This window comes from Pogoniulus pusillus, chromosome 38 (genome assembly GCF_015220805.1).
Source record: "Pogoniulus pusillus isolate bPogPus1 chromosome 38, bPogPus1.pri, whole genome shotgun sequence".
NCBI lineage: Eukaryota > Metazoa > Chordata > Aves > Piciformes > Lybiidae > Pogoniulus > Pogoniulus pusillus.
Window position 1 is genome coordinate 8,895,834 of NC_087301.1, and position 22,787 is coordinate 8,918,620.

At 62.0% G+C, this 22,787-nt stretch overlaps 1 protein-coding gene across 4 annotated transcripts in view; it reads left to right on the top strand.

The window, feature by feature from the left end:
• Nucleotides 1-22,787, top strand: part of KIRREL3 (kirre like nephrin family adhesion molecule 3) — a 470,660-nt gene that overhangs the window by 422,172 nt on the left and 25,701 nt on the right. For all 4 annotated transcript variants that reach the window (XM_064173308.1, XM_064173309.1, XM_064173312.1 and 1 more), the window contains 4 exons: nt 2,243-2,348; nt 14,735-14,883; nt 17,380-17,507; nt 18,260-18,386. In XM_064173308.1, the coding sequence (XP_064029378.1) occupies nt 2,243-2,348; nt 14,735-14,883; nt 17,380-17,507; nt 18,260-18,386 (510 nt within the window). The remainder of the gene's footprint in view (nt 1-2,242; nt 2,349-14,734; nt 14,884-17,379; nt 17,508-18,259; nt 18,387-22,787) is intronic.

Consider the following 22,787-nt stretch of genomic DNA (forward strand, 5'->3'; position numbering starts at 1 on the left):
CCATACTGGGGGGGTCACAGCTCCATACTGGGGGGTCCTGCTGCGCTGGTCCTTGTGTTGGGCTCTCTGCTGAGCTTCCCACTCTGCAGGGCAAAAGCCCAGAGCTGAAGAGCAACCTTCTGCACCCAGCTCCTCCTTGGGACAGGGTCAGCACAGCCTCCAGTGGCAGCCCAGGCTGGGGCTGAAGGGCTGAGAGCAGCCCTGGGGAGAAGGACTTGGGGGTGCTGGGGGTGCAGAGCTGGACAGGAGCCAGCACCGAGCGCTGCCAGCCCAGCCCCAGCCTGCCCTGGGCTGGTCCCCAGCAGGGTGGGCAGCAGGGGCAGGGAGGGGATTCTGCCCCTCTGCTGTGCCTGCTGAGACCCCCCTGCAGTGCTGGGGCAGCTCTGGAGCCCTCAGCACAGCACAGACAGGGACCTGCTGCAGCAGGGCCAGAGGAGGCCACAGCAGGGCTGGCAGGGCTCTGCTGGCAGCCCAGGCTGGCAGAGGTGGCCTTGGGCAGCCTGCAGCAGGGAAGGCTCCAGGGAGCCCTTCTGGTGGCCTTGCAGGGCTTGAAGCAAGCTGGGCACAGAGTGTGGAGCAGGAGCTGTTGGGCCAGGCCAAGGGGGGAGGGGTTGGAAGTGCAAGAGGGAGCTTGAGAGTGGAGAGAAGGGAGAAGTGTTTGGCACTGAGGGTGTGGAGAGCCTGTGCCAGGCTGCCCAGAGAGCTGGGAGCTGCCCCTGGCTGGCAGCACTGCAGGGCAGGGTGTGTGGGGCTGTGAGCAGCCTGCCCTGGCTGGGGGTGTCCCTGGGGGCTGCAGGGGGCTGTGCTGGGTGACCTTGAAGTGTCCCTTCCCACCCAAACCAGTCTGGGACTCTGATCTATTGGACGTATCCTGACTTTATCTGCAGCAGCTCCTAAGTCCCCAAGCAAGGGAAGGAGCTGGGGGCAGAGCTCTGAGCCACGAGGCAAGGGACGGTGCTGGGCAGGAGCTGCTTCCCAGCGGCTCAGGGAGCAGCTTGGCTGCTGCTGCCTACCCGTGGGAGGTGCCAGGATGCTGCCATCGCCTCCAGAGCCCAGGAGCTGTCCCTGGGCCCTTCTGCTGGAGCAGCTCATTTGTACTCCTGAGGCTTCCCAGCTCTGGGAAGCAGGTGAGGGGAAGCTGAAACCCTCTCTGATTTCCCTCTCCCCCCTCCAGCAGCAGGGAGGTGGCTGCCAGCTGCACGGAGCTGGGCTCTGCCTGGCGAGGGTGAGGTGGCACTGGAGAGGGCACTTCCCTGGCTGCCCTTCCCTCACCACCTCACACCAGGTCACTGCTGAGAAGTTCAACTTCCTTCCAGCAAGGATGATCCCAACAACCCCACAGGATGGACTGAGAGAGTCCCCAAGGCCAGCATGGGCGACTGGGAAGGGAGCTCTGGGGATGCCCCAGCCTAAGCCCTGCTCCAGCAGGGCACCCCCAGCAGCCTGCCCAGCAGCACAGTGCCAGGGGGGTTGGAAGCTCTCCACACAAGGACACTCCACAGCCTCTCTGGGCAGCCTGCTCCAGGCTCCAGCACCCTCACAACAAACAACTTTCTCCTCCTCTCCACAGGCAGCCTCCTGCCTGCCACTCTCTGCCCCTTGCCCCTTGGCCTGCCACTGTGTGCCTGCTGCATGCACTGCATCAGTGTCTCACCCTTGGCTGGAGCAGGGCCAGAGAAGGGCAGCAAAGGTGGGAAGGGTCTGGAGAAGAGGGCTGGGGAGGGGCAGCTGAGGGAGCTGGGGGTGCTGAGCGTGGAGCAGAGGAGGCTGAGAGGAGACCTCATTGCTCTCTGCAGCTCCCTGCCAGGAGCCTGCAGCCAGCTGGGGCTGGGCTCTGCTGCCAGGGAACAAGAGACAGGAGAGGAAATGGCCTCAGGCTGCCCCAGGGGAGGTTCAGGTTGGACATGAGGAGAAGCTTCAGTGGAAAGTGTTCTGAAGCCCTGGCCCAGGCTGCCCACAGAGGTGGTTGGGTGCCCACCCCTGGAGGGGCTCCCCAGAGGCAGAGCTGTGGTGCTGAGGGCCAGAGAAGGGTTGGGCTGGAGGCTCTGCAGGCACTGGCCCAAGCCAAGCAACTCTGAGTCTCTGGGAGCCTGCCAGGGCCCTTCCCAGGCAGGTGAAGGGTCCTCAGCCCCTCTGCCTCCTCTGCTCAGCACCACCTTTGCTTTCCAGGCTCAGCAGCCTGGCAGGGCTGAAGTGGTGCTCCTCACCCTGCCAGCACTCAGGGACTGCTCTCTCTCCACAGACCCCCCCCTGGTGAACCTGTCCGTGGAGCCACAGCCAGTGCTGGAGGACAACACTGTCAAGTTCCACTGCTCTGCCAAGGCCAACCCTGCTGTCACCCAGTACAGGTAAGGCACCTGTCCTGCCTGGCACACCACACACCTCACCCCAGCCCTCTGCTGGAGCTTCTCACCTCCCCCCCCCTGCAAAGTGGTGACCCACGAATGGGCAGCAGCTCTGGCAGGGGCTCCTGGTGGCTGCTGCAGTGCCTGCTGGTGCCCCTGCTGGTGCCCCTGCTGGTGCCAGGCCCTCCAGACAGAGGCTGTGCTGCCTGGGGCCAGCCAGAGCCCTGCTCAGAGCAGCTGGGCCCTGCTGTGCCATGCTCCTCCTGGGCCCCCCCTCACTCCCAGGCTCCCCCTGCTTGGTGCTGTCCTTGCACGTTGAGAGGCTCCTGCTGGCTCCACCCTCAGCCTCCTGCTGCCTTCTGCTGCGTGCAGCAAGCCCTGGGCCAGAGCTTTGGAGTGGGTGAGGTGCCTGGCACGGGGCTGGCAGTGCCATCTGTTTGGGGACAGGAGGAGCAGAGCATAGTGGTGGTGGAATGCCTGAGGTGGAGGAGCTGGAGCAAGCTCTTAGAGGAGCTGCACAGTTCAGCTCCAGCAGCTCCAGGCAACCCTTCAGCAGCATCCCCAAGCCCCTGGCACCAGCAGCACAGAGCTGAGCTCAGAAGGGGCCAGAGCAGAGGTGCCAGGGCCACGAAAATGACTGGGGGGGCTGGAGCAGCTCTGCTGTGGGCACAGGCTGGGGGAGCTGAGGCTGTGCAGCCTGGAGAGGAGAAGGCTGCAGGCAGAGCTCAGAGCTGCTGCCAGCCCTGCAGGGGCTCCAAGCAGGCTGCAGAGGGACTGTGGCCAAAGGGCTGCAGGGACAGCACCAGGGGCAATGGTTTGGGAGCAGAGCAGAGCAGATTGAGGTTGGATGTGAGGAACAAGCTCTGCAGCAGGAGGCTGCTGGAAGCCTGCAGCAGGTTGCCCAGGGAGGTGGTTGAGGCCCCAGGCCTGGAGATGTCCCAGGTGAGGCTGGGCAGGGCTGTGGGCAGCCTGCTCTGGTGGAGCTGTCTCTGCTGGCTGCAGGGGGGGGCTGGGGGAGCTGTGAGGTCCCTGCCAGCCCATTCTGTGAGTCTGTGTTGGGGGGCACAGGGAATGGTCTCCCCTAGTGGGACATTGCCCTCGCTGAGCAGGGTGATCATTGCCTCCTGGCATCTTCCAAGACCTGAGGCCACATCTCAAATCCTGGCTTCAGTTTTGGGCCACTGACTCCAAGGACACTGAGGAGCTGGAGCAGGGCCAGAGAAGGGCAGCAAAGGTGGGGAAGGGTCTGGAGAAGAGGGCTGGGGAGGGGCAGCTGAGGGAGCTGGGGGTGCTGAGCATGGAGCAGAGGAGGCTGAGAGGAGACCTCATTGCTCTCTGCAGCTCCCTGCCAGGAGCCTGCAGCCAGCTGGGGCTGGGCTCTGCTGCCAGGGAACAAGGGACAGGAGGAGAGGAAATTCCCAGGCAGATTTGCTGAGCCAGCACTGAGGGGACCTGAGGGGTGGGTGCCAGGGTGAAGGTGCCAGGCTCTGCTTGGTGGTGCCCAGTGGCAGGACAAGGAGCACCAGGCACATGTTGGCACCCAGGAGGTGCCACCTGGACATGAGAAACTTCTTTCTATGGAAGCTGGCAGGGCCTTGGAGCAGGCTGCCCAGGGAGGTTGTGCAGCTTCCTCTGGAGAGGCTTTCCAAAGCCACCTGGGTGTGCTGCTGGGTGCCCTGCCCTGGGGGTGCTGCCCTGGGTGCCCTGCCCTGGGTGTGCTGCTGGGTGCCCTGCCCTGGGTGTGCTGCCCTGGGGGTGCTGCCCTGGGTGTGCTGCCCTGGGGGTGCCCTGCCCTGGGTGTGCTGCTGGGTGCCCTGCCCTGGGTGCCCCTGCCCTGGCAGGGGGGTTGGGCTGGGTGGTGTCTGGAGGTCCCTTCCAGGTTCTGTGATTCCACAGCAGCCACTTCCATCCCTCCCCACCCCCAACCCTGGCTGCTCTTCCATTGCCACCCTGAGGCTCTGAGCTCTCTGCTTCTGCTGGCAGCCAGGAGGCACCTCCCGGGCAGGGCAGGGCAGGGCAGGGCTGGAGCAGCTCAGTGAGTCGCTGGCAGCAGCCCGGGGCAGTGCCTGGCTCCAGGCTCCGCAGAGGCATTCATTGGAGCAGCCAATTAGTGCCAGGGACACAAAGGGCTCTGCCTCCGTCTGGAGTGAGGAGGGAACAGCTGGGAAGGACCTGGGGGAAGATCCCTCCATTGGCCCTGGGGCAGCCACAGGCCAAAGAGGCACCCAAGGGTGGCCAGGGCTTGGCTGAGGCTCTGCTCCACGGGTGGGGACATGCAGCCTGCTCCCCAGCAAGAGGCTCCCACAGCAGCCCTGAGCCCCCAGCAGGGCTCCACGTTTGGTTTCCTCCTCCTTGCTGCCACCCTCGGGGTGCACAGCCAGGCCCAGGCACTGCTCCAGGGGGGGGCAGAGAGGGCTGAGAGCAGCCCTGAAGAAAGAGCATTGGGGGTGAGGGTACTGAGCAGCTGCCCAGGAGCCAGCGGTGCTGGGAGGGAGGGAGGAAGGACGGACGGACGGATGGAAGGATGGTAGGATGGAAGGAAGGAAGGAAGGGAGGGAGGGAGGAAGAGAGGGAGGAAGAGAGGGAGGAAGAGAGGGAGGAAGAGAGGGAGGAAGAGAGGGAGGAAGAGAGGGAAGAAGGAAGGAAAGAAGGAAGGAAGGAAGGAAGGAAGGAAGGAAGGAAGGAAGGAAGGAAGGAAGGAAGGAAGGAAGGAAGGAAGGAAGGAAGGAAGGAAGGAAGGAAGGAAGGAAGGAAGGAAGGAAGGAAGGGAGGGAGGGAGGGAGGGAGGTTGGTTCCAGCACTTGGCGTTTCTCACGCCTGAAGCCCCTCGCAGGCAGCTCCGCAGGAGCTTCCCCTGCGGCCGCTGCGCTGAGCAAACAGGAGGCAGCAGCTCTCAGCAGGGCTCCCCTCTGCCTAATGGCTCTGATTGAGGGGGGAGGATTCACCTCCCTTGCGACAGATCCCAGAGCTCCTCTCTGCCTCACAGCGGCAGATCACAGAATGGGTGGAACCGAAATTGCCAGGGCAGGGCACCCAGGGCAGGGCACCCAGGGCAGGGCACCCAGAACACAGCCAGGGGGGCTGGGAAGGCTCCAGGGCAGGAGACTCCACAACCTCTCTGGGCAGCCTGCTCCAGGCTCCAGCACCCTCACAGGGACAAACTTTGCCCTCCTCTTCCCCTGGCACCTCCTCTGGCCCAGCTTGGCCCCAGTGCCCCTTGTGCCCGCCCTGGGCAGAGCCTGGCTGCGTCCTGCTCACACTGCCCTGCACACCTCTGGCACAGCACTGAGGGCAGCCCTCAGGCTGCTCTGCTGCCAGCTGCCAGCCCCAGCTCCCTCAGCCTGGCACCACAGGAGGTGCTCACTGCCTGCAGCAGCCTGGGGGCTCTGGGCTGGGCTCTCTGCAGCACTTCCCTGAGCTGCTTCTGCAGCTGAGGGGCCCAGAGCTGGGCACAGGCTTGCAGCTGTGGCCTCAGCAGGCAGAGCAGAGGGCAGGAGAACCTCTCTGCCCTACTCACCACAGCCTTTCTGGCCAAGAGAGCCAATGGCAGCCTGGGCTGGCTCAGGAGCAGTGTGGGCAGCAGGACAAGGGAGGTTCTTGTGCCCCTGTGCTCAGCACTGCTCAGGCCACCCCTGCAGTGCTGTGTCCAGTTCTGGGCTCCTCCACTGCAGAGAGATGCTGAGGTGCTGGAAGGTGTTGAGAGAAGGGCAGCAAGGCTGGGGAGGGGCCTGGAGCACAGCCCTGGGAGGAGAGGCTGAGGGAGCTGGGGGGGTGCAGCCTGCAGCCTGCAGGGAGGCTGTAGCCAGGTGGGGTTGGGCTCTGCTGCCAGGCAGCCAGGGACAGAAGAAGGGGACACAGCCTCAAGCTGTACCAGGGCAGGTCTAGGCTGGATGTTGTTAGGAAGTTCCTGTCAGAGAGAGTGATTGGCACTGGAATGGGCTGCCCAGGGAGGTGGTGGAGTGGCTGTGGCTGGAGGTGTTGCAGCCAAGCCTGGCTGGGGCACTTAGTGCCATGGTCTGGTTGGTTGGGCAGGGCTGGGGGCTAGGTTGGACTGCAGGAGCTTGGAGCTCTCTGCCAGCCTGCCTGGTTCTATGACTCTATGACCCAGCCCAGGCTGCCCTTGGCCTTCCTGCCCACCAGGGCACATTGCTGGCTCAGGGGCATCCTTCTGCTCACCAGCACCCCCAGGGCCCTTTCCCCTACTCAGTCCCCAGCCAAGCCTCACGGTGCTGCTGAGCACAGAGCCACTCCCTCACTGCCCTTCCTTAGGGTGGTCAGGGAGAGGAAAGAAAATTCAAGAGGAGGTAAAAGTTCTCACACACCCCCAGCCCCCCCCAGCCCTGCCCCAAACCAACCTCTGCCCCCCAGAGATGGTTTTGCTGAGATCAAGGCAACCACTGGAAGGCTTTTGGTCCTCCTCCTGTATAATACATCACACGTGTGGGGGTTGATGCAGGCAGGAGGAGGAGGAGGGGGTGGAGGAGGAGGGAGGGGGGGGAGGAAGAGGAGGAGGGAGGAGGGGGAGGACCTGGGAGCAAACTGCTGTTGCTGGTGGCAGAGTGGAAAGTTACCACCAGAGCTCCTCCCCTGAGCTGGTACCCAAACTGGCAAGGCAGCAGGGAGCACTCGGCCTGGGTGGCACTGTCTGGGAGAGGCAAATGCCAGGACCCAAAGCTGGGAATGGGTAGGGTCAGGCTGGAGGTTAGGAAGGAGTTCTTCAGTGTGACAGAGCCTGGCACAGGGTGCCCAAGGGGGTGGTGGTGGAAGCCTTGTCCCTGGAGGTGTTTAAGGCCAGGCTGGAGGAGGCTGTGGACAGCCTGATCTGGTGTGAGGTGTCCCTGCCCATGGCAGGGGGTTGGAGCTGGATGGTCCTTGTGGTCCCTTCCAGCCCTGCCTGGTTCTGTGATTCTATAACCCCTGCCTGGGTGCCTCTGTCTGGGAGAAGCAAACTCCAGAGCCCCTCTGCCTGGGTGCCTCTGTCTGGGTGCCTCTGTCTGGGTGCCTCTGCCTGGGTGCCTCTGCCTGGGTGCCTCTTTCTGGGTGCCTCTGCCTGGGGCAGGCAAACTCCAGAGCCCCTCTGCTTGCAGCTCTCCTGGCAGCTGCTGCTGGGGGCTGGCATGGCCAGGGCAGGCTGCCCTCAGCTGCAGCCCTGCTCCCTCTGCTCCTTTCCTCAGCTGCAGCCTCCCCGCGGCTGGGGCCGAGGTGCTCTGCCCCCGGGCTGGCAGCCGCAGCTCGGTGACAAGGAGGATGCTGTCCCCAGGGGGCTGCGATGTCACCTGGGCTGTCCCCGGCTGGTGACAGCAGCAGCAAGAGGAGGGAGCAGAGCAGAGGGCTGGAGAGGTGCCAGAGGCAGGGGGTTGGCACGGGGCATGCGTGGCAGCAGCTCACTCATTCCCATCCTGCAGCAGCCTTCACCCAGCCACATGCCATGGCCCCTCCAGGGGGCTCAGAGCCACCTGGCCTGGGCTTTGTCTCACCTGCACCTGGCACCAGGTTCCCTTGGCAGCCCGAGGGCAGCTCAGCCCACCACAATCTGCCCCTCACCTCCCTGCTGCTGCCACTGCTCTGGAGAGGCTCAGAGGGCACCTGGGCTGCCTGGCACCACCCCCCAGGATGTGTCCCCAGGAGCTGAAAGCCCAAGAGGGCTCTCTGGTGTCCCAGTGCTGGTGGGGAAAGGCACAGAATCAGCCTGCTGTGGGCTGGGGGGGACCTGAAAGGTCATCTAGGCCAAGCCACCTCCTGGAGCAGGGTCACCCAGAGGAGGTGGCACAGGAGCAGGCCCAGGTGGGCTCCAGACGTGACCTCTGGAGGTCATCTACTCAGCACCCCCTGCTAGATCAGGGTCACCTGGAGCAGGTGGCACAGAAGCTGGCCCAGGTGGGCTCTAGAAGTGACCTCTGGAGGTCATCTACTCAGCACCCCCTGCTAGAGCAGGGTCACCTGGAGCAGGTGGCACAGGAGCAGGTCCAGGTGGGCTCTGAGGTCTCCAGGGAAGGAGACTGCACAACCTCTCTGGGCAGCCTGCTCCAGCAAAGCTGCTCCTCCACCTTCCTCTGGCAACTCACCTCCTGGTGAGCAATTCTGGGATGGGGAGAGGGGAATTTGGGCAGGGACCAACTCCTTGTGCTGCCAATGAGCAGGGAGGGAAGGGCAGGAGAGGCCCCAGCTGCCAGCAGCAGCAGGTGGCACTGATGGGAGGCAGCAGGAGTCAGGGCTACGTGGAGAGACTCCCAAGCAGGGCTCCTGCCTGCTGCCTTCAGATCTCTCTGCTTCCAGCCCTCTGCTGCTCTTTGATGGCTGGGCTGGGCTGGGCTCAGGGTTGGGTTTTTTCCCCCTTCTCACTGTTATTATTCATCACTGGAGGTAAGAAAGAGAATCTTTAAAGGGGCAGCAGAACATGGGAGAGTTGAATACTGCAGGAGGCCTTCAGCCCTGAGGGCTCCTCTGGTGGGGAGATGGAGCAGGCAGGGCAAGAGCACAGCCCTCAGTGTCCTGCTCCAGGCACCTCCATCCTCCAGTCCTGGGCTCAGTTCTGGGCCCTGAGTGCCAGGAGGACACTGAGGAGCTGGAGCAGGGCCAGAGAAGGGCAGCAAAGGTGGGGAAGGGTCTGGAGAAGAGGGCTGGGGAGGGGCAGCTGAGGGAGCTGGGGGTGCTGAGCGTGGAGCAGAGGAGGCTGAGAGGAGACCTCATTGCTCTCTGCAGCTCCCTGCCAGGAGCCTGCAGCCAGCTGGGGTTGGGCTCTGCTGCCAGGGAACAAGGGACAGGAGAGGAAATGGCCTCAAGGTGCCCCAAGGGAGGTTCAGGTTGGCCATGAGGAACAATTTCTTCCCCCAGAGGGTTGTCAAGGCCTGGCCCAGGCCACCCAGGGCAGAGCTGCAGTCCCCATCCCTGGAGGGGGTTTCAAAGCAGTGGAGCTGGGGTGCTGAGGGCCATGGCTGGGTGGAGCCCTGGCACTGCTGGGTGATGCCCTGGCACTGCTGGGTGCTGCCCTGACACTGCTGGGTGATGTCCTGGCACTGCTGGGTGCTGCCCTGGCAGTGCTGGGTGATGCCCTGGCACTGCTGGGTGCTGCCCTGGCACTGCTGGGTGATGCCCTGGCACTGCTGGGTGATGCCCTGGCATTGCCTGGCACTGCTGGGTGCTGCCCTGACACTGCTGGGTGCTGCCCTGGCACTGCCTGGCACTGCTGGGTCAGGGTTGGGCTCCATAATCTGGAAGGTCTCTTCCACCCAGGTCTGTTCTGTGTCTGTGCCTTTACCATTGCAGCCCCAGGCAGGAGCTCTCTCAGGCCACCCTCCAGCACCCACAGCAGTTCTGGGGGCTGCTGCATCTCCAGAGCAAGGTGTGGGGCAGACAGACAGACAGACAGAGGTGGGAGGGCACAGACACCCTCCCAAGCTGCTGCAAGGTGCCTGGCCCTGCCGTGGCTGAGCAGCCACGAGGGACAAGCGCAACCCTCCAGCGTGGGTGGGGGGCACAAGGCAGAAGGTCCAAGTGAGTCTGCAGCAGGAGCAGAGGTCAGGAGGAGCTGGGACCCTCCCGGGGGGTTCTGCACCATCTCTTCCCCACCCTGCAGCAGCAGGAGAGTTGCATTTGTGCAGCTCCAGCTTGGTGAAGGCTCAAGGAGCCTGCTCAGGTGGTGCTGCACACACAGGTTGTGATGCCCACAGCTTCCTTCCAGCCTCATCTGCATCCTCCTCAGCATCGCCCCAAGAGCTGGGTCCAAGGCAACCTGCTGAGGCTCAACAAGGGCAAGGCCCAGGTCCTGCAGCTGCTCAGGACAACCTCCAGTGGCAGCCCAGGCTGGGGCTGAAGGGCTGAGAGCAGCCCTGGGGAGAAGGACTTGGGGGTGCTGGGGGTGCAGAGCTGGACAGGAGCCAGCACCGAGCGCTGCCAGCCCAGCCCCAGCCTGCCCTGGGCTGGTCCCCAGCAGGGTGGGCAGCAGGGGCAGGGAGGGGATTCTGCCCCTCTGCTGTGCCTGCTGAGACCCCCCTGCAGTGCTGGGGCAGCTCTGGAGCCCTCAGCACAGCACAGACAGGGACCTGCTGCAGCAGGGCCAGAGGAGGCCACAGCAGTGCTGGCAGGGCTGTGCTGGCAGCCCAGGCTGGCAGAGGTGGCCTCGGGCAGCCTGCAGCAGGGAAGGCTCCAGGGAGCCCTTCTGGTGGCCTTGCAGGGCTTGAAGCAAGCTGGGCACAGAGTGTGGAGCAGGAGCTGTTGGGCCAGGCCAAGGGGGGAGGGGTTGGAAGTGCAAGAGGGAGCTTGAGAGTGGAGAGAAGGGAGAAGTGTTTGGCACTGAGGGTGTGGAGAGCCTGTGCCAGGCTGCCCAGAGAGCTGGGAGCTGCCCCTGGCTGGCAGCACTGCAGGGCAGGGTGTGTGGGGCTGTGAGCAGCCTGCCCTGGCTGGGGGTGTCCCTGGGGGCTGCAGGGGGCTGTGCTGGGTGACCCTTCCCACCCAAACCAGTCTGGGACTCTGATGTCTGAGGCTTGCCCTGACTTTATCCCTGGGAGGGGTCAGGATGAGCTCTGGGGGTCCCTTCCCACCCAAGCCCTTCCATGGCTCCATGCCCTCAGCAGCTCCAGGGGAGCACTCTCTGCCCTTGCAGCCATTCTGTGTTCCCCGAACCAGCTCCCTCCTTCAGTCCAGCTGGGCAGAAATGCTCACTCCCACCACCTGCAAGCTCCCCTTGGGCTTGCTGCCTTCCTCCCCCCTGCTCCCATCTGCTCCTCCTCCTCTGCAGCCGCAGGTGCTGTGTGCCCATCTGCTGCCGCTCCCCAGCTCAGAGGGGCTGGAGCAGGCAGAAGGGTCCTGGGGGAGCCACAGCAGCCACCAAATCTGGTTTGCAGATGGAGCCAAGGGTGGCTGGTACAGGGGGGGGTGGATGCAGAGCATGAGGAGCTCTGGAGCTACCAGCACAGGGACTTTGCCCTCACCAACCCTGGTCCTCTGCCAGGGTTTGTCTTTGTAGCTTCCTCCCAGACAAGTGAAGCTCTGCTCTGAAGGGGAAGTGAAAGCTGAGGGGAAGGAGAGCTCCAACGAGACCAAGGGCAGGGTCCTGTGTCTGGGTTGGGGCAATCCAAGGCACCAATAGAGGCTGGGCAGTGCCAGGCTTGAGAGCAGCCCTGGGCAAAAGGCCTTGGGGGTGCTGGTGGAGAAGCACAACCTGAGCCAGCAGTGGGCACCTGCAGCCCAGAGAGCAACCAGAGCCTGGGCTGCAGCAGGAGCAATGTGGGCAGAGGGCCAGGGAGGGGATTCTGCCCCTCTGCCCCCTCTGCTGAGACCCCACCTGGAGCACTGTGCCCAGCTCTGGAGCCCCTGGCACAGGAAAGGTCTGGAAGTGCTGGAAGGTGTCCAGACCATGACCATGAGGATGCTCAGAGGGCTGAGAGAGTTGGAGCTGTGCAGTCTGGAGAGGAGAAGGCTCCAAGCAGACCTCATTGTGGCCTTCCAGTGTGGTGAGAGACTGGCACAGGTTGAGGGTGGTGAGACCCTGACACAGGTTGAGGGTGGTGAGACCCTGGCACAGGTTGCCCAGGGAGTTGGTGGAGCACAGAAGCCCCCAATGTGATCAAAGATCACATTGGGGGCTTCTGTGCTCCACCACCTCCCTGGAGGTGGTCAGTGCCAGGCTGGATGTGGGCAACCTGACCTGGTGTGAGGTGCCCCTGCCCATGGCAGGGGGTTGGAGCTGGATGGTCCTTGAGGTCCCTTCCAGCCCTGGCAGTTGTGTGAGGCTAAGAAGAGAGGCAATGAACTCTTCAGGTGGCCTTGGTGAGGCTTCAGCCCCTTGTGGCAGCTCCTCTGGCAAGGTGGCAGCAGCTGGAGAGGGCTTTGAGAAGAAACCCACACGGAGTAAAAGGCAAAGCTGAGATATTCCTGCAGCTGGGAAGTGAGGCTGGAATGCCAAGGAACAGGGATGCAGAGCAGGAGGATGAGGCTGGAAGAGGATCAGAGAAGCAGGGGCTCAGGGTGCAGCTGAAGCATGGAGTTGTGGGGTCAGAGAATCAGAGAGGGGTGGAGGCATGGAATCATGGAATCACAGAGTCATGGAGTTATGGAATCATGGAGGCATGGAGTCATGGAATCATGGAGGCATGGAGTCATGGAATCACAAAGTCATGGAGTTATGGAATCATGGAGGCATGGAATCATGGAATCACAGAGTCATGGAGTTATGGAATCATGGAGGCATGGAACCATGGAATCATGGAGGCATGGAATCATGGAATCACAGAGTCATGGAGTTATGGAATCATGGAGGCATGGAACCATGGAATCATGGAGGCATGGAATCATGGAATCATAGAGTCATGGAATTATGGAATCATGGAGGCATGGAATCATGGAGGCATGGAATCATGGAATCACAGAGTCATGGAGTTATGGAATCATGGAGGCATGGAACCATGGAATCATGGAGGCATGGAGTCATGGAATCACAGAGTCGTGGAATTATGGAACCATAGAGTCATGGAGTCATGGAATCATGGAATCATAGAGTCATGGAGTTATGGAATCATGGAGTCATGGAACCCTGGAATCATGGAGGCATGGAATCATGGAATTATGGAAGCATAGAGGCATGGAGGCATGGAATCATGGAGTCATGGAGTCATGGAATTATGGAATCATGGAGGAATGGAATGATGGAACCATGGAACCATAGAGTCATGGAGTCATGGAATCATGGAACCATAGACTCATGGAGTTATGGAATTATGGAGGCATGGGATTATGGAATCATGGAGTCATGGAATCATAGAACCACAGAGGCATGGAATTATGGAATCATGGAACCATGGAACCATAGAAGGAAAGAGTCATGGAACTGTAGAATCAGAGTCATGGAATTATGGAATTATAGAGTCATGGAATTATGGAATCATAGAGTCGTGCAACCATAGAAAGAAAGAGTTATGGAACCAAAGAATTGGAGTCATGAAATTATGGAAGCATAGTCATGGAATCATGGAACCATAGCATCAAAGAGTCATGGAATTGTGGAATTATAGAATCAGGGAGTCACAGAAACATTGAATCATGGAATCATGGAGAGTGATCTGACCAAAGTCCATAAACACCTGAGGGCTGCAGAGAGCAATGAGGTCTCCTCTCAGCCTCCTCTGCTCCACGCTCAGCACCCCCAGCTCCCTCAGCTGCCCCTCCCCAGCCCTCTTCTCCAGACCCTTCCCCACCTTTGCTGCCCTTCTCTGGCCCTGCTCCAGCTCCTCAGTGTCCTCCTGGCACTCAGGGCCCACAGCTGAAGCCAGCACTCAAGGGGTGGCCTCAGCAGTGCCCAGCCCAGGGGCACAATCCCTGCCCTGCTCCTGCTGCCCACACCACTGCTGAGCCAGGCCAGGCTGCTGCTGCCCTTCTTGCCCACCTGGGCACCCCCTGGCTCCCCTTCAGCTGCTGCCACCCAGCACCCCCAGGGCCCTTCCTGCTGGGCACTTTCCAGCCACTCTGCCCCAGCCTGGAGCCTTCCTGTGCTTGCTGTGCCCCAAGAGCAGGATCAGCTCCAGCTCATCTCTCCACTGCCTACTGGCATCAGCCCCTGGTGGTGCCTGTTGCAGTGGTGCACTGCATCACTCCACTGATGGTCTGCACAGCTCTGCAACCACCTCTGAGTGCTGCCAGCTCTGGGTCAGTCACCTCAGTGACATCTCAACAGCGTGGTTTATTTCTGCCTCTGTGGCCAATTTGTGCTGATCACCCTGCTGAGAGCCAGGAAGCTTTGCTTGTTCACTCATCAAAGTCAACTGTGCCAGCTGGGAGAGAGAGTCCCAGAGCTCAGACTGGTAGGAATGGGAAGGCACCTCTGGAGTTCCTCCAGCCTCAACCCCCTGCTCCAGCAGGGCACCCCCAGCAGCTTGCCCAGCAGCACAGTGCCAGGGGGGTTGGAAGCTCTCCACACAAGGACACTCCACAGCCTCTCTGGGCAGCCTGCTCCAGGCTCCAGCACCCTCACAACAAACAACTTTCTCCTCCTCTCCACAGGCAGCCTCCTGCCTGCCACTCTCTGCCCCTTGCCCCTTGGCCTGCCACCATCACCACCATCATCACTGTCAGCACCATTATCACTATCACCATCTCCACCACCATCAATGCCAGCACCATTATCACTATCACCATCTCCACCACCATCAATGCCAGCACCGTTATCACTATCACCATCTCCACCACCATCACCATCACCACCATCATGACTGCCAGCAGCATTATCACCATCACCACCACTGCCACTATCACCACCATCATCACTGCCAGCACCATTACCACTATCACCATCACCACCACCATCACAATTACCACCACTACCATCACTGCCAGCAGCATTTATTACCACCACTGCCACCACCATCACCACAGTGATGCTCTTTCTTCCTCACCAGGTGGGCCAAGAAAGGCCAGGTCATAAAGGAGGCTTCTGGAGACTTCTATGAGACCATCGTGGACCACACCTTCTTCTCAGAGCCTGTCTCCTGCGAGGTCACCAACGCCCTGGGCAGCACAAACATCAGCAGGACAGTGGATGTCTACTGTGAGTACCCTGCTGGCTCCCTGCTGGCAGCTAGTGGCAGGGGGACATGGCTGGGGCTGGCAAGGGGCATGGTTGGCACCGACATGTCCAGGGTGACGAGGGCTTGAGGGGCTCCCCTGCAGCTCAGGCTTGGTGCTGGGACCCAGGATTTCCTCCTGCCTTCCAAGGGCACAGCTCAGGTGGTGGCTCTGGGGCAGGTGGTCCTGCTGAGCCAGCAGAGCTGATAGTAACTAATGGCAAGGGGGCATGGCAGGCACTGACATGTGATGAGGGCTTGGGGGGGTCCCCTGCAGCTCAGACTTGGTGCTGGGACCCAGGATTTCCTCCTGCCCTCTGAGTGCCCTGCTCAGGGTAGTGTTTCTGGGGCAGGTGGTCCTGCTGGGCCAGCAGAGCTGAGAACTGGCAAGATATTAACTGTGATTGTTAATATTAGTGACCAGGGGGGAAGACAAAAGAGAGAAACCTTATTTATTGCCATTAATGTCACCAGAGAAGCTCCTCTCAAGGCACAGGAGCAGAGCTCTGCTCTTGGCACGCAGGGACAGGAATTAAACAGTGAAGCAGCCCCCAGAAAGGCAAACAGCAGCCCAGGGAGCCCAGGGAGCTGCTGGGGTCACCAGCCCTGGGTGTGTTGCAAGGTCGTTTGGATACAGTGCTTGGGGACATGGTTTAGGAGGTACCTTGTAGAGCAGGGACCTGGGCTGGGCTTGGTGATCCTGAGGGGCTTTGCCCACTGGAACGCTGCTGGGATTCCGTGACTGTGGCAGCAACAGGGCACGAGCAGGGCACAAACCCTGTGAGGAGAGTGCTGTGTCCAGTTCTGGGCTCCTCCATTGCAGAGAGATGCTGAGGTGCTGGAAGGTGTTGAGAGAAGGGCAGCAAGGCTGGGGAGGGGCCTGGAGCACAGCCCTGTGAGGAGAGGCTGAGGGAGCTGGGGGGGTGCAGCCTGCAGCAGAGGAGGCTCAGGGCAGAGCTCATTGCTGCCTGCAGCTGCCTGCAGGGAGGCTGTAGCCAGGTGGGGTTGGGCTCTGCTGCCAGGCAGCCAGGGACAGAAGAAGGGGACAGAGGCTCAAGCTGTGCCAGGGCAGGTCTAGGCTGGATGTTGTTAGGAAGTTCCTGCCAGAGAGAGTGATTGGCACTGGAATGGGCTGCCCAGGGAGGTGGTTGAGTGCCCATCCCTGGAGGTGTTGAAGAGGAGGCTGCAGGAGGCGCTGGGTGCCAGGGTCAGCTGCTCAGAGGGTGCTGGGGACAGGTTGGGCTGCAGGAGCTCAGAGCTCTTCTCCAACCTGCCTCGTTCTGTAGTTGCGGCGCTTGGCCACTGGGGGGCGCTCCTCAGCCCCTCCCCGCCGCAGCTGCAGGTGGCCGCCAGCAGCCCCGGGAGGGAGCCTCCAGGCTGCGCCTGCCCAGGGCCGCTGATGGCTGCGCTGCCCCGGGGGGATGCAGCCCTTGGGGCGGGACGGGCAAGCAGGGGATGCAGCAGGCTGAGGCTTGGGGCTCTCTGAGCGGCTGCAGGAGGCTGCCGGTGCACAGGGCCAGGCTCAAGGAGCTGCAGCACCTCTGCCCCTGCAGCGTTTGGCACAGCAGCTGTGTGCTCTGCCTGCTAGGAGAGGCTTTTGTGCCTGCAGCCTCGGCCGCGGCTCCTCTCCGTCCGGGCAGGGCAGGGCAGGGCAGGGCAGGGCAGGGCTCCCCCTTTCAGCCAGGCAATCCTGACCAGCAGCAGGAGAGAGTTAAGGGAGAGACTCAACACTTTCGCCTGTGGCATCGATTGTGCCCGGCCATGGCCAGAGGCACAGGCAGTGCCTGTGTGTGCCACAGGGGCAGACCCACCTGCAGCTCCTGCACTTGGTGTGCCTGGACCTAGGTCACATCTCCTGCAGCTCCTGCACTTGGTGTGCCTGGAGCCAGGTCACATCTCCTGCAGCTCCTGCACTTGGTGTGCCTGGAGCCAGGTCACATCTCCTGCAGCTCCTGCACTTGGTGTGCCTGGAGCCAGGTCACATCTCCTGCAGCTCCTGCACTTGGTGTGCCTGGAGCCAGGTCACATCTCCTGCAGCTCCTGCACTTGGTGTGCCTGGAGCCAGGTCACATCTCCTGCAGCTGTCTTCCCTGGTCAGCAGTTAGGACCCCCAGCCCACGGTCTGGCTTGGTGCATGCTTGGGGCTTGTCCTTCCAGGACTATGACAGCTAATGGGAAGGGGGCACGGCTGGCAGTGCCACATCCAGGGTGCCCAGGGCTTGGTGGGCTCTCCTGCAGCTCTCTGCAGGCTTGGTGGTGGTGGTGAGATCCATGATTTCTGAGTGCTGCCCAGGAGGTGGCTCTGGGGTCACCCTGGGCTTGCAGCAGCGACTTCTGGCAGGCTCTCCTGTGCTCCAGAGCCTTACCTGGCTGTGACCCATAGCTGCCTCAAGACCTGCCTCTGCCTCCTGTGGCACAGTGACCTCTTGCTCTGGTTGGCACAGCCCACCCTGGGCCTAACCCTGCTCTCCCCTCTGCAGTTGGGCCCAGGATGGCCACAGAACCCCAGTCCCTGCTGGTTGACCTGGGCTCCGATGCTGTCTTCAACTGCGCCTGGACAGGGAACCCCTCGCTCACCATCGTCTGGATGAAGAGAGGCTCAGGCGTGGTAAGGAGCACTGCTGCCCGCTGCCAGGGGCACACCCGGGGTGGGAGCTGCTGCCAGGGGCACACCCGGGGTGGGAGCTGCTGCCAGGGGCACACCCGGGGTGAGAGCTGCTGCCAGCTGCTGCCCATGGAGCCAGGCCTGCCCCTGGGCCGGGAGGGCAAATGCTGCACCTAAGAGGCACTGCAGGCTGTGGGGCTGCAGGGCTGCTGCTGGTGTCTGCCTGCTCTCTCCTGCTGCTTCCTGCTCTCATCTTCAGCTTCCTGCTCTCATCTTCAGCTTCCTGCTCTCACCTTCAGCTTCCTGCTCTGATCTTCAACTTCCTGCTCTCATCTTCAGCTTCCTGCTCTCATCTTCAGCTTCCTGCTCTGATCTTCAACTTCCTGCTCTCACCTTCAGCTCCCTGCTCTCATCTTCAGCTTCCTGCTCTGATCTTCAGCTTCCTGCTCTCACCTTCCACATCCTGCTCTCACCTTCAGCTTCCTGCTCTGATCTTCCACTTCCTGCTCTCACCTTCAGCTCCCTGCTCTCACCTGCTGCTTCCTCCTCTCACCTGCTGCTTCCTGCTCTCACTTTCAGCTCCCTGCTCTCACCTGCTGCTTGCTGCTCTCACTTGCTGCTTCCTGCTCTCACCTTCCACTTCCTGCTCTCATCTTCAGCTTCCTGCTCTCCTGTTCCAGTCCCAGCTCTCAGGTTGTGCCTCCCTGCCTGGTTTTGCACTTCTGTGCCCCTCAGCAGCCCCTCCTGTCCCGCAGGTGCTGAGCAACGAGAACAGGCTGACGCTGAAGTCTGTGCGCCAGGAGGACGCCGGCAAATACGTCTGCAGAGCGGTGGTGCCGCGGGTGGGCGCGGGGGAGCGGGAGGTGACCCTCACCGTCAACGGTACCTGCACCTCCGCCGCCTGCCCGCGCCTGGGGCTGCCTTCTGTGCTCACAGCAGCACTGAATGGGGGGGGGTGGGAGGGGATCATTGACTCCAACCCCCCTGCCAGAGCAGGGTCACCTAGGGCAGGTCACACAGGAGTGTATCCAGGGGGGTTGGAAGCTCTCCACACAAGGACACTCCACAGCCTCTCTGGGCAGCCTGCTCCAGGCTCCAGCACCCTCACCACAAACAACTTTCTCCTCCTCTCCACAGGCAGCCTCCTGCCTGCCACTCTCTGCCCCTTGCCCCTTGGCCTGCCACTGCCCACCACTGCCAACAGCCTGGCCCCAGGCTCCTGCCCCCCACAGCTCCTTCAGCTCTTGCTGCTGAGCACTCAGCAGGTGCCCTCTGGGGCTGCTCTCCTGCAGCCTCTCAGCCCCAGGGCTCTCAGCCTTTGCTCCTCACACAGCTGCTCCAGGCCCCTCAGCAGCTTCCCAGCCCCCACTGCCCTCTCTGCACCACTGCCCTGCCTCTGCCCCTGGGCACCACACAGCTGGGCCCAGCACTGCACACGTGGCCTCAGCAGGGCACAGCACAGGGCAGCACAACCTCCCTTGCCCTGCTGCCCACACTCTGCTCCATGCCCCCCACCATACCTTTGGCCTTCCCATGGGTAACTCACATTCCCAAATCATTCCCTTGGATTTTTGCTTCCCAAGCAGATCCCACCCAGGGGTGGATCCAGGCTGGTTCTGCTCTGCAGAAGGAACAAGGATTTGCCTTTCTTCCTCCCGGAGATGAAAGGGTTAAAGCAGAGCAGCCCAAACATTCTGTGCCACTGCTGTGGTCCCTCTCTCCCAGCAGGGCTTTGCTGAGCAGGTTTGGAGCTGGCATCTTTAAAGCTGCAATGCATTTGTCTGGCAAAGCCCTCACAAGGTCAGAGAGCTGCGAGTGGAGTTTGGAGCCCACAGCAGCCTCATTGCTTGCTCCCAGCCCACCTGAGGATCCCTCTGAGAGCCACCAGGGCCTCCACCCAGCTCCTCCACCCAGCACTGTGTCAGGATAAGGTTTCTCACCCAAGCTGGGAAGCATTCCAGAGCTCTGGAGTTCGATGATGCACCTGGTCAGGACCTGGCAGTGGATTTCAGCCTAAGCATGGCTGGGAAGAGCAGGGCAGGCTGCAGAGAGGCACAGAGGGAAGGAATTTTTGCTCATCTATCACCTGGGTGACAAAGTGGCAGCCATCAGCCCCTGCTCGCTGCCACCGGGAGGAGAAAGTAAGCGGAGAAGCAGCAGAGGATCTCATTTGGAATGCAGATGGGAGCTGCCTCGTCCCTGGAACCATTCCAGGCCAGGTTGGATGGGACTGTGAGCAGCCTGCTCTAGGTGAAGATGTCCCTGCTGACTGCAGGGACTGAATGACCTCTAAAGGTCTTTCCCAAGCCAACCCACTCCATGATCCCCTAGTGCTGGAAAGGGAAGCCAAGGACAAGGCAGCAGCAGCAGCTCACTGCCATGCCTGCAGCTCAGGCTCCTTCCCTGGCTGCTGGGTTTCAGTGTGCCTAAAGGAGCTGGCAGAAAACAAAGCAGCCAATTAGCACAAGCAAAGTCCCTGCCCCTGTCCTGGCACCTGCCAGGCACCAGGCTTCAGCATCGAGAGAGGCTCTCAGCAGCTCAGGGCTGCATGGAGCATGTGGCACGGAAGAGCTCCTCTGGAGAGCTTGGGGCCAGCACTCAGCTTCTCACTTTGCAGAGGTGACAGGGGAGTAAAAGAAACTCAGGTGTGAGGTACAAAGCTCAGCTCTGGGCATCTTTAGCAGGGGGCTTGGACTGGATGGTCCTCAGAGGTCCCTTCCAACCCCCATCAGATCTCTCAGGGGCTGACTGCCTGCAGCATCCCATCCTGCAGCTGTGGAACTCACAGCTGGGATGGCTCTGGGAGAGGCATCAGAGACTGGGAGGTGACATCACAGCTGTTGGGCTCTGCACAGTGCCTGAAACTCACACCCTGGGCTCCTCCTCACTCCCAGAAGGACACTGAGGAGCTGGAGCAGGGCCAGAGAAGGGCAGCAAAGGTGGGGAAGGGTCTGGAGAAGAGGGCTGGGGAGGGGCAGCTGAGGGAGCTGGCCAGGGCTGTGTGTGCAGAGAGGGGCTGGCAGCCTGTGCCCAGCAGATGTGCTGCAGGAGCTGGTTAGTGGGCAGCAGGGTTCTGCCAGCCAGCATCACTGGGCAGGGCAGAGCTGGGCAGGGCAGAGCAGTGCTGGGCAGAGCAGAGCAGTGCTGGGCAGGGCAGAGCAGTGCTGGGCAGGGCAGAGCAGTGCTGGGCAGGGCAGGGCAGGGCAGAGCTGGGCAGGGCAGAGCTGGGCAGGGCAGGGCAGAGCTGGGCAGGGCAGAGCAGTGCTGGGCAGGGCAGGGCACAGCTGGGCAGGGCAAAGCAGAGCTGGGCAGGGCAGAGCAGTGCTGGGCAGGGCAGGGCAGAGCTGGGCAGGGCAGGGCAGAGCTGGGCAGGGCAGAGCAGAGCTGGGCAGGGCAGAGCAGTGCTGGGCAGGGCAGAGCAGAGCTGGGCAGGGCAGAGCAGTGCTGGGCAGGGCAGGGCACAGCTGGGCAGGGCAAAGCAGAGCTGGGCAGGGCAGAGCAGAGCTGGGCAGGGCAGAGCAGTGCTGGGCAGGGCAGAGCAGATCTGGGCAGGGCAGAGCAGGGCTGGGCAGGGCAAAGCAGAGCTGGGCAGGGCAGAGTAGGGCAGGGCTGGGCAGGGCAAAGCAGTGCTGGGCAGGGCAGAGTAGCAGAGGCAGGCAGTGAACCAGGAGCTGCTCGGTGCTAAGGGCCTTGAGCAGCCTGCAGATGCCTCTGGTGCTCCTGGCTGCTCACAGCCTGATGGAAGCTCCCAGCCTGCTGCTAGAAGCATCCCCAGAGCAGAATTGCCTCAGTGTGCTCTGTGGGGGATCAGCCAGAGTGGCAAGGGGCTCCTGAGCAGGGACTACCACCCCTGCCCATCCTGCCTGGCAAGGGGATGTTTGGCAGCAGGCCTGGGCTGCTGATTCAAGGGCTCCATTTGCCTGCCTCCAGCACTGCTTGATGGTGGAGACCCTGGAGTGGTCCCTTGCAACAGCAGGCAGCAGGAGCAAGGAAGGGCAGAGAGGAGAGGGAGCTGGCACAGCTGGGGCACACCAAGGTGCCAGGAGGCAGCAGTGTGGGCTGGGGGCCAAGGAGGCCAAAGGTATGGTGGGGGGCATGGAGCAGAATGTGGGCAGCAGGGCAAGAGAGGTTGTGCTGCCCTGTGCTGTGCCCTGCTGAGGCCACGTGTGCAGTGCTGGGCCCAGCTGTGTGGTGCCCAGGGGCAGAGGCAGGGCAGTGGTGCAGAGAGGGCAGTGGGGGCTGGGAAGCTGCTGAGGGGCCTGGAGCAGCTGTGTGAGGAGCAAAGGCTGAGAGCCCTGGGGCTGAGAGGCTGCAGGAGAGCAGCCCCAGAGGGCATCTGCTGAGTGCTCAGCAGCAAGAGCTGAAGGAGCTGTGGGGGGCAGGAGCCTGGGGCCAGGCTCTTGGCAGTGGTGGGCAGTGGCAGGCCAAGGGGCAAGGGGCAGAGAGTGGCAGGCAGGAGGCTGCCTGTGGAGAGGAGGAGAAAGTTGTTTGTTGTGAGGGTGCTGGAGCCTGGAGCAGGCTGCCCAGAGAGGCTGTGGAGTGTCCTTGTGTGGAGAGCTTCCAACCCCCCTGGCACTGTGCTGCTGGGCAAGCTGCTGGGGGTGCCCTGCTGGAGTAGGGCTTGGGCTGGGGCATCCCCAGAGGCCTCTCCAAAGCTGTGCCCATGCTGGGCTCTAACCAGCACTCTGCTGCCAAAGCAACTGCAGCACTGCTCAGGAGGAAGGTTCCAGATGGGTCCCAGCAGGCTGCAGAGTCCAGGTCCATCCTCTCCCAGCTCCCTGCTCCCCAAGCTGCTTGCTCTGTGTCAGCCTCCAAGACCTCCACACATAACTTGGCCTGGGGCTGCTCAAAACAACCCCAGCCCCTGGCTGCATCACCCACAGCCATGGCAACCTCCTCTGGAGGCTTCCTGCTGCCCATGGATGCTCCACAGCTGAGCTGTGCAGCTCTCAGCAGCAGCCAGAACCTGCTGGAGAATCCAACCCCCAGTGTGAGCAGGCTGCAGCTTGGTGCTGGTCTGGGCAAGGTCATCTCACAAATGGGCTCCAGCCAGGTGCTGGCAGCAGATGAGGACCCTTTGGCTGCAGCTCCTCACACAACGAGAAAACCCCCAAGGCCTTGGCATCTCTGCCACCTAACCCCCCCTGGGGACAGCAAAGCCTTTCAGTCATGTCTGGGACAGTTTCCTGCAGCCTCATCCAGCCCTGGAGCACTTCCAGGGTTTGGAAGTAGGAGACAACTGCTGAGAATGAGGGGAAATGACTTCGGGGATGAGCTTGGCCT